At 34.8% G+C, this 22575-nt stretch overlaps 1 protein-coding gene across 1 annotated transcript in view; it reads left to right on the forward strand.

Moving 5' to 3' along the window:
- LOC134541728 (potassium channel subfamily K member 1-like) overlaps positions 1-15710 on the forward strand; it is a 359236-nt gene extending 343526 nt beyond the window's left edge. Inside the window, exon 5 of the mRNA XM_063385376.1 lies at positions 8006-15710. Coding sequence (XP_063241446.1) covers positions 8006-8280 — 275 coding nt within the window. The 3' untranslated portion in view covers positions 8281-15710. The remainder of the gene's footprint in view (positions 1-8005) is intronic.
- Positions 15711-22575: the final 6865 nt, after the last annotated feature.

Consider the following 22575-nt stretch of genomic DNA (forward strand, 5'->3'; position numbering starts at 1 on the left):
TGTAGTGCTCACTGGGTTTATTTAATAATATATAAATAGTCTCGCTCCAGGTGACGGAGTCGCCTACAAGCGACGAACAGTCTCTTGTTTGACTGGTGTTTTTCAAGTAAAAAATTACCATATAGATAATACGCACATATTTAGACCTTCTGACAATCGTTTCCATTGTGGGGTATTTAACTAAGTAAATTGTAAGATGTTTAGATGTTAAGTTTTACATTAAGGATGTATTAGTGCTTTATGGACGTGGCGCGGGAGGGCGCTGTCCATCCCCTCTCCCAGCGTTCCCCTCATGCGGCAGTCTTCAGGAGTTCACGGTACAAGGCAGATGTGACCATCACGTGTGAAAGCTGTAACGCTTACCTCACCGAGTTCTGCGTGCTGGTAACTCTTATTAATCAACTGAAACCTTTGGCACTTAATTCACAACGAATACCTGGACCAGTTTGCGGTACAGGGCGTGACCCTCCTGCCATAACTCTCCTTCGCCACGCGACCGAACTGTGGTGTTTTGAAAAGAGTACAAGGCCGACCGATTCATATCGCAATCTTTATATAGCGGGACGGTGGCCAGAGGGCGTAGACGAGTAACGTGAAGTGCAACATGTAGTGTCATTTGTAGCATACCGACTCAGGCTTAGTACCTGCCCATCGGTTCGTGTGAATAAAACCACGCCGTCAAAGCGGATTTTTTATTCATAAGTTCTCCGATAAACTACGTAGGAATCAACTACCTATGCGGAGAAGGGAGCACTAAAGACACTGAAAAACGTAGAAAATGGCAATAACATTGATGTAACCCCATACAGCACAAAATGTTACAGATATGTTTCAGAAATATAACTTTTGAAACATTGTAACATGTTTGAAACATTTCGCAACCTACCTGAAACATCTCGGATATATTTCAGAAACGTCAAAATGTCCGCCCTGTGAAATATTTCAATGAAACCTCCCTGCAACATCAAATGGTAATGTTTCTGAAATGTTTCAATGAAACCTCCCTGCAACATCAAATGGTAATGTTTCTGAAATATTTCAATGAAACCTCCCTGCAACATCAAATGGTAATGTTTCTGAAATGTTTCAATGAAACCTCCCTGCAACATCAAATGGTAATGTTTCTGAAATGTTTCCACTAATGTCCCATCAATATTTCTGAAACATTTAACCGAAATATTTCCATAAATGTTCTGAAATACATATAAAATGTATCATGTGACCCAAAATACCTCTGGAAATTAGGATGACTGAGGGTATATTTATAATTTAAAACAGTATTGCACTTTAACAGATACCATAATGTTACAGCTGCATTGGTCAGCTAGTTGCAGTGAAGTGCAGTGACTGTGTTCCAATTCATCACAGCATTCCCTCGTACACTTCCTCTTGATCACTTTTTGCATAATGCCCCTTGACCACACCCTTAGAAAGTGTTAATCGGTGGATTGATATGATCTTGTTCGTATCTTCTTGTTTTCGTCAAGTTTTGCTTGTCCATAGTAATGAGTCATTTTTTGATTATATAAAAAAATAGATATTGTAATATTATTTTGTTTGAAATTATTTTAAAGATGTGCTCTGGTAGGGCATAGAATGTAAATTTTTGTCGTTTTTAATGTAATGATAATTGATTATATTACTTAATAATTTGGCTTGTACAATAATTAAAAATTTACTTATAATTTCTAATGTAAGACTAAAAAGGCCTGCCGACAAAATCCAACAATTCAGGTAAATTAATGAAACCATATTCTCCACCCTACTGAGCTTTATATATATATATATATATATATATATATATATATATATATATATATATATATATATATATATATATATATATATATATATATATGAACCAAGTTAAAGAAATAATTTAATTAATAAAGACATCAGATGTTTTCCCAGGTCAGCGTACCAGACTTGCCTAACATTAATTTTACAAACTATTTTATTATTCTAAAAACAAATTATGGTTATAAAAGTAAAATTTAAATAAGTCTTCAGTATGCTTGCAAAGTGAATGAAACTTACATGAATGTAATAGGTAGCCCAGCATTGGTGTCCATGGTTCCTGTCCATTGCATTTTATTTTAATGGGGAATTTGAATGTGATATAGTGGCAGGCAGGCATGCATCTACATCAGTACATGGGGAAAAAGGGACAAGCTAATGCATAAAGGTTCCATTATTAAATACAATGACAATGTCATCTTGTAATGAATAAATTAAATTGAGGCTCCCCAAGCTATCTGGATGTGATCTCCTTATGCTCAGCACAGAAAGTATGCTAATATTTACTTAATCCATAACAACCAAACCCCACTTGCATAGGAGACATGATTACTGAGCATTTTAAAATATAATTTTCACAACCCAATGTGTTATGGCCACTTCAAGTTTGTTTTTGAGTATCATAAATGAGCACTTGTCCATCGATGTCTTTATCTGTATTTGAACAATGTCTTGAGAATTTGGGTATGGTTTTCTATTGCATTCCAGATGTTGACATTCTCAAAAATCACGACACTGTTATTGTGTACGGTATCAGTGGTCTAGATAATCATGTGGTATTACATTAACTTAAAATACTTGATACACACAAGAAAAAAAATCGCATTCAACCTCAAACAAATGTTATAGAAATAAAAAAATAATATACCTATATGCAATACACTAACATATTATAATAGAAAATTCCTACTTGTATGTTGCACAGGAAACCGGTATTAACATAATGAACAGCCATGAGACTTGACCTGTGCTCGTATTGTGATGTACTTTTCTCCTTATTTAATGCTATAGTAAGTATATATGGCTGGTGCTTGTTTTTTGGACATTTGCAAGAAAAAAATGTGCGCTTGAAAACCCTCAAAAGACATGTAACAATTTTATGTTATAATTAATGTCTTTTTCTTCTTAAACACACATATACTAATTTACAGAGGGTCTAAATATGAAACAATGCAGTCTTAATACAATTTCATCATATAGCTTTATAATCGACATATTGTTTTCCATTTCACACAAGCTCAATATAAATGAGACTGGACTAGAATCGGCTGTCCTCACTAAACAAAAAACTTGTCTGACCAGCCTAAATGAAGTGAGATGGTGGTGTAGTAGTGGAATATAAATGGGAATGAAACAAATGTGCAATGAGAAATACTCTTTAACATTGCAATGTCACTTTCCCTAATTGAAAGACTTATTGTATCAGACAAGAGCTCAAATTGATCCAGCTTCCCTAACATTGAGTGGCCAGTGATTTGCTGAAGATACAATAGTGGCAGTCCATAAAAAATCTGGTTTCCTTAATTTTTTCTATAGATAGCATGTTAATGTACCTAAAGTTCGTGGATTAAGCTAGGTTTTATATTTGTATTTTAATACTACCAAATTGACTAAATAGCCTAAGGATAAAACAACAAATACAATATGGCAATAGTATATAGGGTCTCTAAAATCCAAATTTTCAAAGTAAATACACAAAATAATATTAACACAACAGTACTTCCACACAAACTATATTCAAATGAGATCACAAATTTATTGTAAACAAATAATATAAATAATTTTGTAATATGCAGTACAAAATTTTAAAATAATATGAATGGCGAGTTATACTTTGTACAAAATAGAAGGTAGCTAGTTTGGCCTAACTTGTCAACAATGAAGTCATTAGAGATAGAGAAACTTATTCAAACAGACAATAGGGTTTTGGATTGTAACTTCTATGATCTATGTTATGAAACCAGCCAAGAATGCACCTGAAGTAAGTTAAGAACCATGTATAACCATAATCAGAAAGCCACACCAGGTCAAACCAGGTTCTTTCCATTTGAATACTTAACAATAGAGGCAAAGATGCAAAGGGGTATTTTCAATAACAAATAACAACGTAGTCTGAGAAGTAGACTTTAATAAAAAAAAAAACTATATATATATATATATATAAATAATATATACAATACATGAAACTTTTAACTGACTCTCTATGCAGATGTTCTTGGAGATTTTTGCTGGAAAAAAAAAGAAGAAAAAACAATTATTTTTAACTTGTTTCAGGTCAATTATGACATGTATGTGAGATTTTTAAACATGTAGACACTAAGTTGTTACATTATTTATTTTTAAATTACCATGCAAACAGAAAAAAAAAGTTTCTGATGCCAATGATAAATTTCAAAACTGAAAGCATCTTAAAATGGACAAATTGAAATTGCAACCTATGCATTTTTTTTTCAAACTTATTAAGCAGGAATACTTCTTCACTGGGAATTTCTTAACATGCTATTTACATTCCTAATAATCAATTTAATGGTGTCTGGTTAATGCAAAGAGGCCCATGACATTGTATAATAACACATTTTAAGCAAAGTTTTAAAAGAAAACTTAAATTTAAATCCTAATGATTTCCTAATAAGTGTCTGTGTGAACAGTGCCTGTGATGTTACATCATTACAATTCAGCCCATGTTTTTGTGCAATAATACTCTAAAATTTCTAGTAATTTTTTGAGTAGATTCTCAATATTATCCTTTGTAGTGCACATTTAATGTTTATTTTCATTATTTAAATTGCTACCACTACATAACTATACACATGTAATCTAATAAATCATCATTTAATGTGTTTCCTTTATTGTCATATAATGGATGGAATTAGGTTTTGTCAAACTCTCCAAATCAAACATACTTGGTTACTACCATAATTTAGCATAAGAAAAACTAATTTAAATAGAAAAACCAATGATGCTAATGCTTAGTACAACACAACTCGAAGACTTGTACCTTCTCTGCGGTAAAGGACAAGATTTATTTCAATTATTTTGCGCTGCAATTCCAGCCCACCAATAAAATTAAGGCCAGATTGCAGAAATAACTTTGTTAAGCGAAATGGCAATTAATGAAACCGCTGTCTATATGTGTAGGCCTAGTGCATTCACTTACAATAAATTACATTTATGACAAGCCAGATATAATAGCAGGCTTTATTAAATTTCCGTTAATAGTAATACGTAGGCCTACAACATACGATGTAAGTACTACAGAGTGCAGAACATAACATAATAAAAATAATTACTTAACCAGTAGAATTGTAAATTATTTCTAATAAAACACTTCAATATTTATATTAAAATAAACACAACATAATTAATTTATGTGTTGTGCACAGTAAATAAACATTAATTACCCTTAACTACATATTATAGGTTATGAAAGATATTTACTTAAGTATATTATAAAAGCCCGAAGGTGATAACTGAATAAAATAAATTGGTTTAATCAAATGCTATTAAAACCAAAATATTTAGGAACCTATAAGCCTATATTTGTGTGATTTTTAACTAAAGATAATAAATAACCCATACATTAGCATTCGTGTTCTACAGTCAACGACCATATATAGCTACAGTAAGTAGAAAACTTGTTAGATGCTTTCGCAATTTTATTAAATCGCGAATATCCTGTTAATGCATCACATAAATTAAAAAATCAGACTGAAAACAGCGCACATATAAATATGGCACGGGAATGTTAAGCATACCGACAAAAAAAGACATTCCTTAACCTACAGCTTTACACATTTCGAAGACGCATAAAAGAATGTTTCTATACCGGTACTTGCTTAAGTGCAAAAGTAAAAACAAAAAAAAAGTAAACTAACATGAAATAAATAATGTTAAAACTTACAATTTATTCACCACATATAAAAATCCAAGTACCAAAATACTGCGCCAAAACAAGAAATAATACACAAAGACAAAGATTTCTAAACTTCAGTGCCAACAAGCATGATGGGAAGTTTCAATATAATGTCTCAGATACATTTCAGAATCAACCACAATGTAACATTGCCAAACGAATCTTGCTGAAATGTATCTGAAACTTCATTTATAGACATGAGTACTATGTGTCCAATGAAATGTTTATGAAATGTTCCAGAAACATGACAGATGAAATGTAATCTATTCGAAACATAGTAATGTTACTGCAATATCACAGACATGTTACTGAAACATTGTGTGCTGTATGGGACATTTCGATCCTGGAGCCTGGAAACTTATCCTTGCTTGCCTCATAGTCATAGTATCATTTGGATAGTAAATTCCAGCTTCACTACGGAAAAACTAAAATACACCACTTTCGGGAGTGCAGGAGTGAACCACTCGATATTCGATAACTGTCAAATATGTAATTCAAAAATATTTTTAACAGTGAAAGCTGGACATGAACATGAACTTTGAAAATGGAAAGTTTCTTTTCGCAAATCAAATGTTTGTCAAGTTCCTTGCTGGAACTTGATATGCGTATTATTCTTGTGGATAGTCACCGATTTTGAGTCCAGACAGTTTTAAGAACAAGGCTCCATTAATGATGTTTAAAGTTTCCAGACAGGACTGTCGAATAAATTCAAACCTCGAACGGAGGATCGAGATATCAACTACCTACCGAAAATATTCTAACAAGCAATTATGCTTTCTGTCTGATACTTTACTTAACTTCCATCATACAATTGTCAAGACAAGCTTATTAAAATTCTCTCTTAAATACTGGTGTTCGTTATTATATAAATTATAAAATTTTGACTACTATGTTATGTAGTGGAATGCCGATAGAAACCTACTGTCTGCAACAAATAGTTTACCTTGTGAAGTAATTGAGTAATTAGCATTTAGAATGGAATTCATTTTTAGGAATGATTATAAATTTTGACGTCGGACCTCCCGGCAGGACTTTTAGCCTGGTCTTGGCCCCAATCAATAGCCAGCCTCAGTAATGGAACACATCCACCCTTTTTATTATTTTAAACCATTATTTTTTATTAACAGCACTTTTGGGGCTTATCCATATGTATGCAATATAATGTGTTATGTAAGAAATTAATAATTTGTTAAATATTTAAGTTAGCACATAAAATTAATTAGTTTTAGTGGTTAGGTTTTCGCGCAAGGTGATGCTGTCCCCTCACTGATTACTTAATTACTAGAATTCTGGTAAATATAACTTACACGTCCTAAACCTTTTAATCTCTTACCACGCATATCCGTGACATTTTGCAGTGCAGGGCGTAATCCAACCAATTTTAACTTGACATAACCACACGACGAAGTAATCCATTTATGCGACTGGCGGACTCCAGAGAGACATTTTTTAATAATAAGTCGCACGTGTCTGTCGGCATCAGAAAGAACAATTAAACTCTTATCGTTGATTCACAGCTCTGACAGCCGAGCCCGATCCACGGTTACAATCGAACCAAAATTAATACTGTCGTTCAGCACAATTAGTTTAATGTGTAATGTCTTAACCAACAATGCAAATTTATGGCACGAGCCACACCTGTATGTTGCTATGTGTAAATAAAACTATGTTTTGCAAAACTACTACAATCATGTCCGGGTATCCCCATAATCATTGTAGCCTAATATGCTGTACAGAGAGTGCAACAGTAACACAGCCAGCCTTATTGTTCAATCATCTACAGCCTATGAACCTGAACCATGCTAGGGTGATGACCCATTGACAGCATAACTTTGGTTAGACGCACGAGCTAGTCTGGTGCCCCCTGGACGATTTACATCTTAACTCCACTCAGCAATTCACTAGGCTTACCTCGGGTCCCGACCTGAGTAAGAAAGCAAATTTTAAATACGAAATTATGGAATAAGAACTATTGAAATAAATTTGGCATATTTTGATTCCTATACCCTGCTAGTTTGTAGTAAATGTAGCTACTCACGACGAAGTCGGAGAGCAGTTGGTTGTGCTGCAAAATGTGGTGGCGGTTGCGGGGGGGATAGGGGGGGATACACCATTTCCCAGAAGTTATGAAAAAAATTGAACATATCAGTTAAAACGCTATGGTACTGTGTGAGAAGCCACCTCACCAACAGCTCGTACTGTAGGCCCGTATGTCACTGTTAGTGTCAATAGTGTAGTTAGTTTATTTTAATCCTCCCGCTACAGGGATCACTGGAGCTGCGAATGTTGTTGTAGTGTACCTGCTGGTGGGCCTCACCTTCATGATGCTGCTGCTGACGGTGTTCTACGACATCCCGCAGCTCAACTTCGGACTGTTGTTTGCGATGCGCTCCGACGAGACGACGGGCGACCCGGAGAAGGTGCGGCTGCAGACCCCAGGCGCCGTAGGACCCAAGTACACGCAGCAGCTGGACGACACCGGCGGTCGCCGCGCCGTCGTGAGGGTCAAGTCGCGTCGCGATGACTCCCCCAGCCCCGAAGACACCACCCCCGTCCACGCACGCCCCTAAGCGGGCCATCCCTCCTTCCCTGAGCGTGACATATGTCCCACTTTACCTGTCATGGTTATTTTCCCAAAGAATTTAGGAAAAGAAGATTTTTACAACAGGCATCTGTCATATGGTCCATGACTCTGCTGAGCGAGATAACTGGTAAACATCGAGAATTTTTGACGATCCAAGATGTGATTTGTAATACTTATTTTTGTATTTTGGACTTAATTTTACTTTTCCCTAAATGTATTCATCTGTTTCAAGAAAAACGTTCTCACTATTCTTTCAAATAACTATGATACTCTTGTATCTAAGGTAGTGACCAGGTAATTAAACTTGGTTTCATATCACCAAGTCTGAAGCATGTTGCAATCGAGGATTACAAGTTGTGTATCACCCATAGTCATCCTTCAACTATGTCGTACAATGTGCTGTCTCATTTAAGATATAATTCTTTAGAAATACATAGTCAGATATCATTTTTAACACGATGCACAAAAATACATCAGTTGAAACTAAGAGTAAAAACAGTATTTTCATTGGCACACACATTAATCACAGATTGCTTACTGTAGCTTATTACCTCGCTCCAATGAAATTTTTGTATCTACGATGTAGTGACCAACCTACTGTCGTAAGTAGTTAGTTGTAATATATGGTACAATTTTTGTCAGTATACATTCTGTGTGGATACATTCATGTGCTCTCTTCATTTGGTAGTTTATGATATTTTCAGTTAGAGATTTTACATATACATGGGAAAATATTGTATGCCATAACGTAAACAATGACAAAAGCTTAAAAATATCAAGTCTATTCTCTCAGTTTGCCTTCCTGCTGAAGTACCTTGTCTTATGGTTACGTTGCAAGGGTAGCACTACTGATAGAGCAACTGAATCATTTCTTTCACCAGCCCTTCTCTTGCTCCAAACTGTCAAGGCGAGCTACGCCATTGTCACTTCGAGAAGGAACATGCTCTGTAATCTTCATGTTTATGATATTGTGCTGTTATTTCTTTTTGAAAACTTATATTCTAATTATTAGCTCTATGAGGTATCAACAATAGCTTGACGCCACTCCCGCTGCCTGTTTTTAGCTTTTATTTAATTATTAATAATGTGAAATATCTCAGGGGTTTTACGGGGGTTTGGCCTCGTGGCTGCAGGCAGGAGCGCGTCTCGGAGTTTGAAAAAATGTTCAGAAGTTACCTGGGCTGTTCAGGCCACCCAGGACGCCTTGTAAATGAATGGTAAACGATTTATAGGACACTGCACTTTATTCAGTATCAATACACTCATACGCCCCGAGACTGGCCGCGTCCGTTGTCGGACCGCTATGACACGCGTATCTCTAAACGTGACGGTTCGCGCGACCAAGATAGATTGCAAAGTTATATTGACAAGCTGAAACCGTGGCTTCACGTCCCTATGGAAGGTTTAGCATGTAAATGAATGGTTATTGCCACAACTTAGGCTGGCACGTAAATACGTAGAAAAGATCCTATGCTCAGGATAGTTTGCAGTCTAGCCTGCTACGAGATTAACGTCTCTGAAATTACGTGGGCACGCCGACTGAAGACGTACACGTAAAAGTTCCTTACACATAAAAGTTAGTCACTTAATTACACGTTACACTTTGCACAATAAAACGGAGAAAGTTACAAGACGAAAGTTAGTCAGTGTTATTCTCAACACTTATTACTGAGGATCTACGACGATAACGATTAATTGGCTCATTAGCCGGAAACTGCGTACCACTACTACGCGGTCCTTAAACTGGACATGGATTACGTATGAAAAGTAAAGTTCCCTGGTGGGAAGAATTTAAATTAATTAAGAGCCGCACGAAATATCGTGCGACTGGGTTGGGGTCGGCGCCGAGTTAATTAAAAGGTTTCCGAAAACTTACACTATTGCTGAAATGTTGAAGAGATGCTAGAGCTGATGACCCGACGTTCGCGAAGCGTCCGACCCCTTCGAGCCCCGAACGGTAACTGAGCGCGAGACCGCCCTGCGGCCTCGCGCCTAACCACGTGAAACGCGGGAAAACCGACCTGGCCAGTTTTGGACTTAAAGACAAGTTACAAAATATATGCTTATAAAACAATTAGACATAATTTCCCTTACATGAATCCTCTTTTAAATTGTTATTAATTTAGTGGTTTAAACTTGACAAATAATTATATATAATTAGTTAGGCACATTGCCACACCCGGCCGGGCGCTGTCGTCGCCGCGGCGTTCGTCGCGGTGCACTTTCTTACACTTTGTGAAGATCACGCTCGGGCGTGTTCGACGCACTTCGGAGCCAGTGTTGTTGTGGCATAACGACCTTTGCGGACCAGAGGGAGCACCGGCGGTTGGCGTCAAGCTTTCCAATCTTTCTTTTACGCCATCTTGGTTTCAACATTTTTTTTAAGGTGTAACAGTTTTTTATAGTTTAATAATGAAAATGTTCCTTTGTTGAAGCAGAGAACACAAAAAGAGATTTTCCGAGCCTATAAAATAGTGCCAGTTAATTGTATTATTACAGTTGTCTGTAGCAGCCACTCTATTTTATTATGTATGTACTATGCTTCATCAGGGTCGTAATGGCCGAAACACAAATGGCATCTTTGGTTCTCTTGCGCCTCCCCCCTTATTATATAAAAAGACTTTACTGTTGACATACAAGTTACACTAGGCCATAAGTCTACACTTCAATAAGGGTCCAAAGTTAGGTCCTGTAGTTTTTGAGATATTACATTGAATAGTTCATTTGTATTGCTGGCAGTGGACAATTTTTAAAAAATTCTTTTTGGTGGGGTATGATACTCTTTTTGCTGAAATAATAATAGCACAGTAGACACGACACAATGGACGCGATGCGACATGTGATACAGTATACAACAAACAAAAAAATTCTAGTTTAAAAGGTTTCTTGCCCATATTTTTTCACTTTAAGTATGATAGCCATCAATGTTTACAATGTTTGATTTGACCTGTTTAGAGTAACAATTCAAATTTTATATTTATTCAGAAAAATCATTTTTCCTGAACATTAACTAATTTTACAAATGAATTTGGTACAAAAAGAATACACTCAATAAATTGTACTAAAAATGCATTAATTTTAACTATCATTTAAAAACAAAATTCTAATGCTCATTTCAGTAACATGCACTTGCTATGCAAATGGGTCTTTTTCGAATTGTAAAATCTGTCGTGTCAGCCGATTTCATCGCACTGACAGCACACGGATAATGAACGTGAGAGATTATAAAATATTATTCACGTCTTATCCATAGCTTCAGGCTATTGTGAATCCAGCATTACTTTCCGGAATTTCTCAAATATCTTACCTTGTGAGCACATTTTGACTTCCAGTGGCCCGACAATCCAGTCTTGAAAACCACTGCCCTCTTGTACTTAAGCGAACTACTAGTTGTAGGAGCTGGCAGCACCGTCACCTCCTGTTCTCTCCCTCTGATTCTCAGCCGGATAGGAATTCGTCACAGATAGAAATAAAGGATTCAGCATAAGACTGGTAAAGTAGTTTTGTATTTTAGAGTTGTTTAAAGATGAGCAATTTTCACTTTTATTTAGTAAAATAAAAATAGGAGATATGATTCTAAACGAGTGTGATGTCTGCATGAAGTTTCTTTCCCCAGGAACATCAAAACAAAGCAAAAATACATGTAAACATTATGAACCAAATTAAATAAAACATATTATTTATAACTTATGTAATTAAAATACATGATCCATAACTGGCCAAAATGACAAAAAAATGTAATTTAAACAAATGTGGAGGCTACTGCAATTTTAAAAGTCGCACACACATTTCCTTTCAATGGCCATTCTACATAAGCCTATTTAATTATTAAAGTGGAGTCCATGAACCATAACTACACTAGTCCAGTAATCATGTTAATCCAACAAATGATAAATTTAAAAAAAAAAAATCAACAATTATGATGTTTGTTGACTTGCAAGGATTTTTCTGACGAAAAATGCACAGAAATGGTTAAGTCTGGCATCTGTATTTTTCCAGTCTCTGAGACTGTCATTCTCCACCCAAAATTACACAGACAATTTTGCAGCACATTCCTATTTGTCTAAATATTTTAAGGTAAATGTTTTATGCTTCTGTTTGCTATTCATTTTGAAATTAAAACAAAAATTATTCAGTGACGTAAGCTTCTCGGCACTCAAGCGATCTTGAGAACTGATACAAACAGTTGAATGAATGACTGTCAACTCAGGCGTAGGGTGCCATCACCCACAAAGTGTGCATTTCACACCATCAGCAACTCCACGTAGGTTACAAAATGCTTTGCTTGTTACTGCACTGCTGAAAGGATGTTGATCAATCCAAAAACCAAACAGGCTTTGGCAGTGATAGTTTTTTTATTATCTGAAATCCACTGTACTACTTGGTTTAGGAGAGAAAAGATTATTTCCTTACATACACATGTTATTTATGTTTGTGAGTGGCGTGTAAGAATATGTTAAATTAGCTTTTAGTTTAAATCTTTGCTTCCTGAGGAGTTTTATTAATACAGGAGAGGTTTTTTTTTATTTTACCCTTCAAATATTTCAGCACACACACGCTGCAAGGGAATTGCGAAGGAATTACTCACACAGAAAGATTGATTATACTGGTATTCCCTCATCTGCCAATGCAACAAACATTTTTTATAAATACAATTAATTGTCATTTGAATTAACAAAAGGTTTTTTTTTAAAAAAAAAAAAAAGAGAAATAAGACTATATCCACAAAAATATATTTACACTTAACATCAGAATGCTGTTTATTTGTGTGAGGCAAGTTGTTTTGGTGAATATGTGGGCAAGCTGGAAAACATCATGCCAGAACAATAAGTTATCACTTGAATGAGAAATTACTATTAGCAGTTATAAGTACATTGTAAAATTGACAGAAATTAATTTAATAAGTTAGCTAAACACAATAAACCTACATGTATATCATAAATTTTGTAACCATGTTGACAAGCCCTATATTCAGAGAGCCACTGCTCATAAACTGAATCTATTGGGTGCTAAGAAAATAAATAAATAAAAAAAAAACTTAAGACAATAAATCCTTGTCAGTTAATCAGCAAATAGCAATAAAGAGTGACAATGATGAAACAAAAAAAAAGTAATCTTATCAAAAAGAACAAAAAGGTTCTTGACTACGATTATTATTTGCTGTATTTGTGGTTTTACGTTCTTTTCTACAATTACATATTAAAATATTTATTTTACATTTTACTGCTAGAATCTAAGATTTGTGGATTCCTATGGTTGAAACATTTTGTATTTCCTGTGTTTTTCATTTGATAGCATTCTATCTTTAGATTTTGGTTAAGTCACATTAGACAATGGAAAACACCCAGTTTCTTTGATACTGATATGTATGTCACAACTGCAGTTAAAATTTAAGGATGACATTGAAAATTGATTTTTGGGTAGTAAGAGCCAAACACAATTTTCAGTGAGCTGCATAAATTAACTTCTACCACTACTATAATGTACTGTGTTTGTATTTCTTCAAATTCTAGGTTCTCTGTGACAAGTGTACTAGAGTTAAATGAATAGTATCAAAAAATATATATATTGAGTGTGGTTACAAATATAAATGTACACATTCTCAGTATGTACATATTTGCTTTTGGCTGAAATCAATGTAATGTACTAGCTACATTTCTAAGGTCAAAACACTTTGAAAATCTTTACATGGCATGTTGTCAGAGCGGCTCCTGTTTCTATATTAAATTGTATCACTTGCCTGTTCTTACTGTTCCTAATATCCAGAGGTGAGCTGAATCCACAGACATCAGAAATGTCAAAAAAGATAGGTTCTTCACTGTCATGCGTTAAGGTTGGATTTCACGCCATGTAGTCTTTTTTTTTCTCATTTCTTGTCATTACTGTTAGTTAGGCCTGTGCAAAATACTACTTTTTGATGTGAAGCGAATATCAAATCAATTGTTTAAAATATTTGCAAAGTCAAATTGAATTGTGAATATTGATCTCAGCAAAGCTGTATTACACATATTTTTAAAATATATTATTGAAGTAAAAATATCATAATTAAATAATGTTTGAAATGTTTTAATTGAATAAATGATTAACCGATTGGGCCCTATATATAACATCATTCAGTAAAAATGATACAATAACCATGCATAATATTAATATTCAGCATTCATAAAATAAAATGGAGTTCCTTCATTTGATTTTTTTTTAAAGTAACCAACATATATACAACACAAAAAAAAGGAATTTTCATAAGCGAATCTTAGGCTTCCACTGTTTTAAAGCTCAAAAAGATTTGCATCAGAACCAAAGCTTCAATTGATTTGCTTAGTCGAAGCTTCACACAAGCCTACTGTTAGTTTAGAGCTATTTCCTGTCTCAAATATTTTCAGTCGTTATTCACCAAGTACAATCCAGTGAGTGTGAATTGTTGCGCAAGTGATGATAATGACAAAACACTACGATGACTTTTGACACCCATGATATTACACTTATTGAATTTCTATTCATAATATTTGTTACATAAAAAATGCAAAGAATAGATTTAAATTGACAGAAATAGCCCTTAACTAATAGTAATTCCGAGAAAATGAAGAAAAAAAAATCAACATGGTGTATGAAACCCAAGGGAATTAACATTTAGAATAAAGAAATTTATTATAATTTTCATAATTAGAATTTTAAAAAAATTAACTATCAATCAACAATGGACAATTGTAAAACTTTGGCTATCATGTAGTTGATAACTACATCTTTATACCACACAAGTATTCCTCATATGACATGCATGCTTTTCCATCACAATACAAAATTGCCAGTTGCTCTTTGCACTTGAAACTATGTAGTTTTGTTTCAATGTTTAACTATGAATGAAACATCGAAGCCCGAAATATCACTTTATGACCAACATAGGTACAAATAAACTCATCTTAGATTATGCACCGACAATCACGTCACACCTGCAAGACTAAGGAATTTCACGAAAACACCAAAAATGCTGCAAAATTATCGGTAAGCTGGCATTGTAACACAAGTTCTATGTAATGCACTTCCCTCCTAGTCATCATTTGGAGATAAAATAAATTTATAATATTTGAAAGTTTGCAGAAGTCATAATATTTATTCTGTTACTGTTAGAATATTCTACATTAGAGAATTTATTAATGTTGCAAGTAATTCACCTGTTCCATTTATGACCTGTTATGTGCAAAGAGAATATATATATATACATAGATACATGTATTGATTGTAAAATGTGTATGTAAATGTTTTGTGTGTTAAGTTATTTTATCGACACACTAGGAAGTACATGTGTTTTAAACATTACTGTGTAAATCTATTACAGATGTTTTTTTTTGTTTAAAAATGTAAAAATTACATTTTGTTAAAAAGCATTTTAATGAATAAAATTTGAGGTCAAACCTTGCTAGCTCAGTTTATTTAAACGCTTGCCTAATGTACCATCAAATAATTTGCTGGACGTCAGCTGCTGCTTAGTCTACTGACTGCTTGTTGCGTACGTGACTGCACGAAGTGCAAGCAAACAAGCTTCAGAGCAAGTCAGGATCGATCGACTAGCTAGCACCTTGCACAGGAAGAACAAACCCACGTGGGAATCGGAACAGAAAGCCAATACTCAAGCAGCTAACTAATATCACATTAAAAAAAGTGCTTTTCAAATGATAAAAATTGAGTTGTGAACCAGGATTTAAAATTATGTCATTTAATAATTTCCTCCTCCCCCATCCCTCCCCGTTTTCCTATCATTTAAATTCTTTCCTTGTATTTAATTTTTTCTACAGTCTCTCTCCAAACAACAGGAGAACCAATCTGGATTTTTTTCTGGACCTTTTCATAAAATGTTTGTTGTTTATATCACAGGGTCATTTGTTATCTATATTACTCAAAGAGAGATTGTATTTGTCTGAATGTAGTTCATTTAGCGCAGAGATGGCGAAGCCTAGAGCCATGAAATATGGTACGCAGATTATTCAGAGGGGGTCCATTTCACCTGAAGACTTTTTTTTTTAAAAAATTATATTTAGTTATTTATTAGTTCAATTTTTTTTTACCACATTTTCCTGATATGTAATCTTCTGGCAACGACTATTGCATTACTGATGATTTCTTCATCTCCTGAATGGCTATTATTAAACTGTGATGCTTTAATTACTTTCTCATGCAAATCCAGTCTTTCTTATTCATCTTTGCCATCATACTGACTTAGTATTGTTTTCAAAAAAAATGCTAATCGAGGCTTTAAAAACTGTTGAATCCAAGATGACATCTTTGGTTTATATTTGTTCCTTTTTATCTTAGTTCTAAAAAGTTTTCTTGCTTAGTAGGTTGGTTTTCAAAATTTTAGTTAGTTTATTTGTTTCAGTTTGAGGCACGCCAGTGGTGTAACCACAAGGAGGAGCATGAATGTTGAGCAGTGCGAGTGTGGTCTGCCCGTAGACTAGTGCACAGTAAGCAAAACTAAACATAATACCAAGTAGATCTACAATTGGCAGGAATGTGTTGATTTTCAGGGCAGACCTAATTTCCTCATGATTTAAGTAGACAGTCTAAAACTATTTATATTCAATTTCTGACTATTAAATGAAGTGATGCGTGTTAGAAAGCAAAATCCTGTACATTAGTTACATGAATTATGTCACCAGTTCTTAATTTTCATTACTTTTCATGACTATAAAGCATCCTATGCTTAGATTGCAGTGTGGAAGTAAATAAGCATTTTCTCTCTAACACACGCCAACTGCCGTTAATGCCCTCCAGCGCTGTTGCCATAAATCACACGAATTTAAAATTGTGTTTTTTGGACAAAGCATTTTTGCATATTATAAACAGGGTGTCTACTGACCCTGGAAAACCTGGAAAACCTGGAAAAATCAGGGAATATTGTAATCAGGGAAAAATCAGGGAATTTTTGTTTGGTAGGTTGTAGTTGGCAATACGTTTTTTGTTTATTGATCTGCTTGAATTGACGTAGCATCAAGTGTATCGCGTCCCTTTTTTTTATGTACCATCGGATTCGGAAGTGGCGTTAAATCACGTGATACAATCTGGTTCAAGCTGGTCTGTTATCCTGCTGACGTATATACTGCAGCATGTGCTTCCCACGTTCGGATTATACCCACAGGTGCATTTAATTTTAAGTATCTATGGATGCCCTCAACGTAAACTGGGCATTTTTGTTAGCTTTTAAAATACATATCACAGACACTTTTCGTGAAGATTCGCCATCGTTGCTAGAAGTTGGTAGCTGTGGGCTTCATACGGTCCATGGTGCTTTCAAAACTGGAATTTCTGCTATACAATTGGACGTTGTTAGTTTTTTCAGGCACAGTTACTATTTGTTTATGCATGTACCTGCAAGGAGGGCAGATTACATTAGAATAACTGGATCAGAGCTTTTTTCCAAGAAATTTTGTGCAATCAGATGGAATACTGCAGTTTCTGAGCGTGCCATGAAAACGTTACCCCACCTAAAGAAATTTGTTAGTGAAGTTTCTATTTAATCTGTGTCTTTCAGTGTAGTGAAAAGTGCTCTTGATGATAATCTTCTAGAAGGAAAATTGACATTCTTCTACTCTTTGGCATCTGAGATGGAATTGTTTCTTACAATGTTCCTAAGTGAAGCTCCCATGGTACCATTTCTCTATGATTCACTTGTAGACATTTTATTAGCTTTGGCAGGAAAGTTTTTGAAACCAGAGGTACTGAAGAGCTTTAGGGAGAAAGGCAATGTACCTCGATTGGATGTAGATAACCAGGAAAATCTATTGACTTCTAACAATATCAAGTTGGGTTATGCAGTACGCCATGCCATCAAGAAAGAGAAAGTACCAGTAAAGTCTGTCCTGTTACTGAAAAATGATGTTAGGACTGGTCTAAAGGTTATGGTAAAAAAACTTCAAGACAAAAGTCCCTTGAAGTACAAACTTACCAAGGGAATTTCCTGCTTAAGTCCGTCTGTGGCTTTAAATTCGGGTGTGAGGAAACAGCATGTGAATTACAGTTTAGAATGTTGTCTTCAAAACAAGTGGCTATAAGGACAAAAAGCTGATAACATTGAGTGATCATATCAGTTGGTATGTTCCTCGCAAGATTCTGAAGCACTGTTCTCGTCTTTTTCTCGAGAAGACTGGCGCTTTGATCACTTGTGGATGCTCATTCTTAAGGCACATACAGTAGCTGCCAAAACAGGCCTTCTAAAGTTTGTGAGGATGATGTTGGTACTTTCCCATGGAAATGCATCATTGGAAAGAGGATTTTCAGTGAATTCTAATCTGCTGACTGAAAACTTGCAGGAAGAAATACTGATCGCACAAAGACAGATGTACGACTTTGTTCAACGTTCTGGAGGTGTAGAGCATGTTGATATCACCAAGTCCATGTTACAGTATGTAAGAAATGCTATTTGTAGGCGTAAGGAAGCCCTGCAAACAAAACAAAAAGAAAAGGAAGCTACTGACAAGAAGAAGGCAGAAAAAGAAGAGTTGAAGAGGAGATCAAGGCATTGCAGTTGAAGAAGGCTCGAGTGTTGGATTTGGCTCGTTCTGAAGCAAGTGCAATAGACGCAAAAGTTGAGTCACTGCGAAATTGATGGGAGCTTCCTTTTACTTATGTTTTTGCAAAAGTAAGTGTGTGAAATATCTGTAGCAGCATGTTTTATTTGCCATCAATTGAGTCACTTTGGCTACGTCTGGAAGAAGGTATTTTTTTTTTTTTTACTAATTTAAGTAAGTTGAAATACTTTGAAACCCGTCAATGTACTGTTATGCAGGTTTTTTCATTTTTGTGGAATGTCGTAATTGTGTTACAGAAAACCTGGAAAAGTTCAGTTTTAGACCTGGAAAACCTGGAAAAATCAGGGAATTTCATTTACTAGATCTGGTAGACAGCCTGTATAAAGCATCAAAATATGCATAACACTATGTATATTTTGCATAGGCCTACTTAATTGCATTTTAAAGAACTGAAAAAATTAAAAAAAACATACTAACTTTCTCACTGGGAACTGTTTTGACATATTCCAAAATGCATCGCATAAAAAAAAATTAACCTATGGGTGTATTCAATTAATATTTTTTTGTTACTAAATTCATGTTTTATGATACCACCCACCAATAAATCTTAAGACAAAACTGCACCATATTTCAGTTATATAATTTTTTTTTATCCTAAAATGCACTTCCTTAAGAACTAATACATCAAAAAGTTGATATGCTGCAAAGTAATTATTCTCATTGTATGTGTACACACATTGAGAAAACTTCTTGATGTAACTTTTGCCAGCTACATAAACAAACAAAAAATCCTTGTTCATTATTACTTGAATGCTTTTCCTAGATATAAATATTATTTACATAAATGAACAAAAAATTCTTTATCATTACTTATTTATTGTCTATTTCTTCTATATGTAACTATTTATCAACTACAAAAAAAAAAACCTTGTACATTATTAGGTACTCCCCTACTGAGGTAGCAAATTCACAGCAATACATATTTTGTTGTTCACTAGAACTTGGTCTTGTTATTGTTAATGATGTTTTCTTGCAAGATTTTTAAGAGGTTCAAATTTTGTGGTTTTTGATGCTGGAGTTCACTGGTGTCATCATGTTGACTTAATATTATGAGCCTGAATTGTTGGTAGTATCCATTTATTTCTAGAATGTGCATAAATTTTTTCAGCATTTCAGCTCTTCTCTCTTCTTTATTTAGATGCTTCTCTGTTGATTTTTTTTTTTTTAATTCTTTGATGATAACATCCTGATTATCCACTCGTTGAGGCTCTACAATTACTAAGTCATTGAGATGGTTATCAGCTGCATCATTAAGCGTTTCTTCTACTGCTGTTTGAATTTACTTTAATAGCCAGGTGGATGTGCTTGCACATATTGAATTTTATACTAGAATCAGGACAAGAACAATAAAATGAATGAATGCATGTGTTACATTCAATGCATTTGAGGTCACAATGGCAGTTTAGTTTCACCTGTATCACATCATAGATTTTGCTGCTGTTTGGGATGGTATCTTCCATACTCCCTGTTCGCATACATTATCCGAGGGAAGTGTTAGTGAAGTGCAGTGTCTTTGCCGAATTACTGAGAGTTTTGATGTAACTTTTTCCTTTTCATATAGTAATTAATTTTTCAAAACGTTTACCTCGTATGAAGTGCATTATGGTGTGGATTGCATGTCAAGCCTCTTTGATTTCTTCCCCTTCAAATATATGTGCTTGATGATCCCATGCATTTTTTCTATGTGCATGTTCGTTTTTAAACCGGCGTGAAGGCCATAGCAGTAGGCCCAGCTTTCAACACGTGACTTATACTCATGTTCAAAGTACTTACAGTCCAAATTTTTCCATTTCTGGTTCTTCCTTTAGCTGTTTTATTGCTTCTTCCCGCATTATTTTTATCCACGCTTTGTAAAAGGTTGATGCCATATCTGACATGAACACTTTGTAATGAATTGATTGTCCGAAAGACTCTCGAATTGTAGTAACAAATATTTCCATCACTTGAACATCTACCCTACTCGAAAAAATCAAAGCACAGGGAAAACCTTCACAAAGATTGTCCAACACAAGCAAAGTAGTAAGTTCAAATCCATAAGGATTTAGGTCATGTGTCCCATCCATACATATGCAGTTGGTGCCAAGTTTTTCAGATGTCTGACGCGTGCCCGCCCTTCCTATATTAAATATCACGTTACTTTACGTGATAATTAAACCCAAAACGAGTTTTAAGAAGTTCAGAAGCAATTCAGGGAAAAATGTTTCGGCAATAGGCCTACTCACGTAATATGCGGCGACTAATCTGCTCTATGCTAATCTGTGCGACGTCTTAGGTTATAAACAAAGCGACGAACAATAGAATAATTAATTAAAGCAACCAACCATCTTCGCCCTTTATTTTTTACGTCGCTATAACCACACATATTAATGTACTGCAGAATATAATAGTAAATATGGACGAGTTATGTAAACAAATGTATATTTTTCTCTTGCCACAGCTAAACCGTTGCCTACAAGATTGGGAAGGCCTTCGCATCAATGATATCAATGTGGAACATTGAATGTAGTTCGCACAACGCCGCTAGAGCGCAGGTGTTTACACTGTAATTAACACATGGCTTATGACATGAAATGTTGAATTGTTGATGAAAGAACATTTTCCTGGAGTTTATTTGTTAGCAGTGTGCAAGTAAGTTGACTTTACCGGTTATAAGTTGCGAGAAATTAATGATTTCGACTATTTTGCATGTACTTTGGTAATATAATATTCTAAAGAGTTATTTGATATAATGGTGCAAAATGATGAAAACATTGCATTTATAAACGCTGTGCTAGTTCGTTAGGCTGTGGAGTTAATGATTTTGATGTGTGTAACTCTTTAGTATCGCTGCACACTGTAAAAAGACATACATTTACTTATTTGTTTATATTTTAAGATGGTGTATTGTTGTGTGTAACATTTTGCAAAAGTGATTCCTCACAGGTGACTGGCATTTAATTTCATCAGTTTCCAACAAATTGTGATTTGCGTGACAAATGGCTTAAAGTCATTTCACGACAGGAAAGTCCTGATAGCAGTGATAAATGGCAGCCTTCAGCTAGATCAGTTGTCTGCAGCAAACATTTTAGTTATGAATGCTTTAGTATTTCTACTAAAAACAAGAGACTACTTCAGAATTCTGTCCCTACTATTTTCCCTGGGTATCCATCATACATGGTTGAAAATAAAAAACAGGCCCGTAAACTTCCAAAAAAGAGGACACACGATTATGCATTCCCTTAAAAAATAAGTACTATTACAGAACAGTGCTGTAACTCAGACATTGCAGATAGCGATGCGAATTTTAATGCAAATTCTGTTTCAGTTCAAGTTGATCTAGACAAAATCAAATGTCGATGTTCACATAAAGTGGTTGCAAAGAAATATTCGTCACACATCGTTGTAAAAAAGAATAAAATAATCACCAAATTACGAGCAAAAAATAAAGAACTAGGAAGACAATTAAAAGAAAAAATGAAAGTTTCCCATGCTGAAAAAATGTATTCCAATTTAATCGCAGCTAAAAATACTAATAGTTTGAAGGCGAAATTTATATTGGAGCAACTGCGGGTGTTTGGTAAAGGAAAATTGCCATACTCAGAAGAGATATTAAAAATTTCCTCTCTTTGGGAAATGTGTTCACCGAAAGGTTACAACTTCGCAAGAGAAATGAACATATTACACTTGCCACACAAATCCACCATAAAAAAATATGTAGG

Source organism: Bacillus rossius (assembly GCF_032445375.1).
Source record: "Bacillus rossius redtenbacheri isolate Brsri chromosome 4 unlocalized genomic scaffold, Brsri_v3 Brsri_v3_scf4_1, whole genome shotgun sequence".
NCBI lineage: Eukaryota > Metazoa > Arthropoda > Insecta > Phasmatodea > Bacillidae > Bacillus > Bacillus rossius.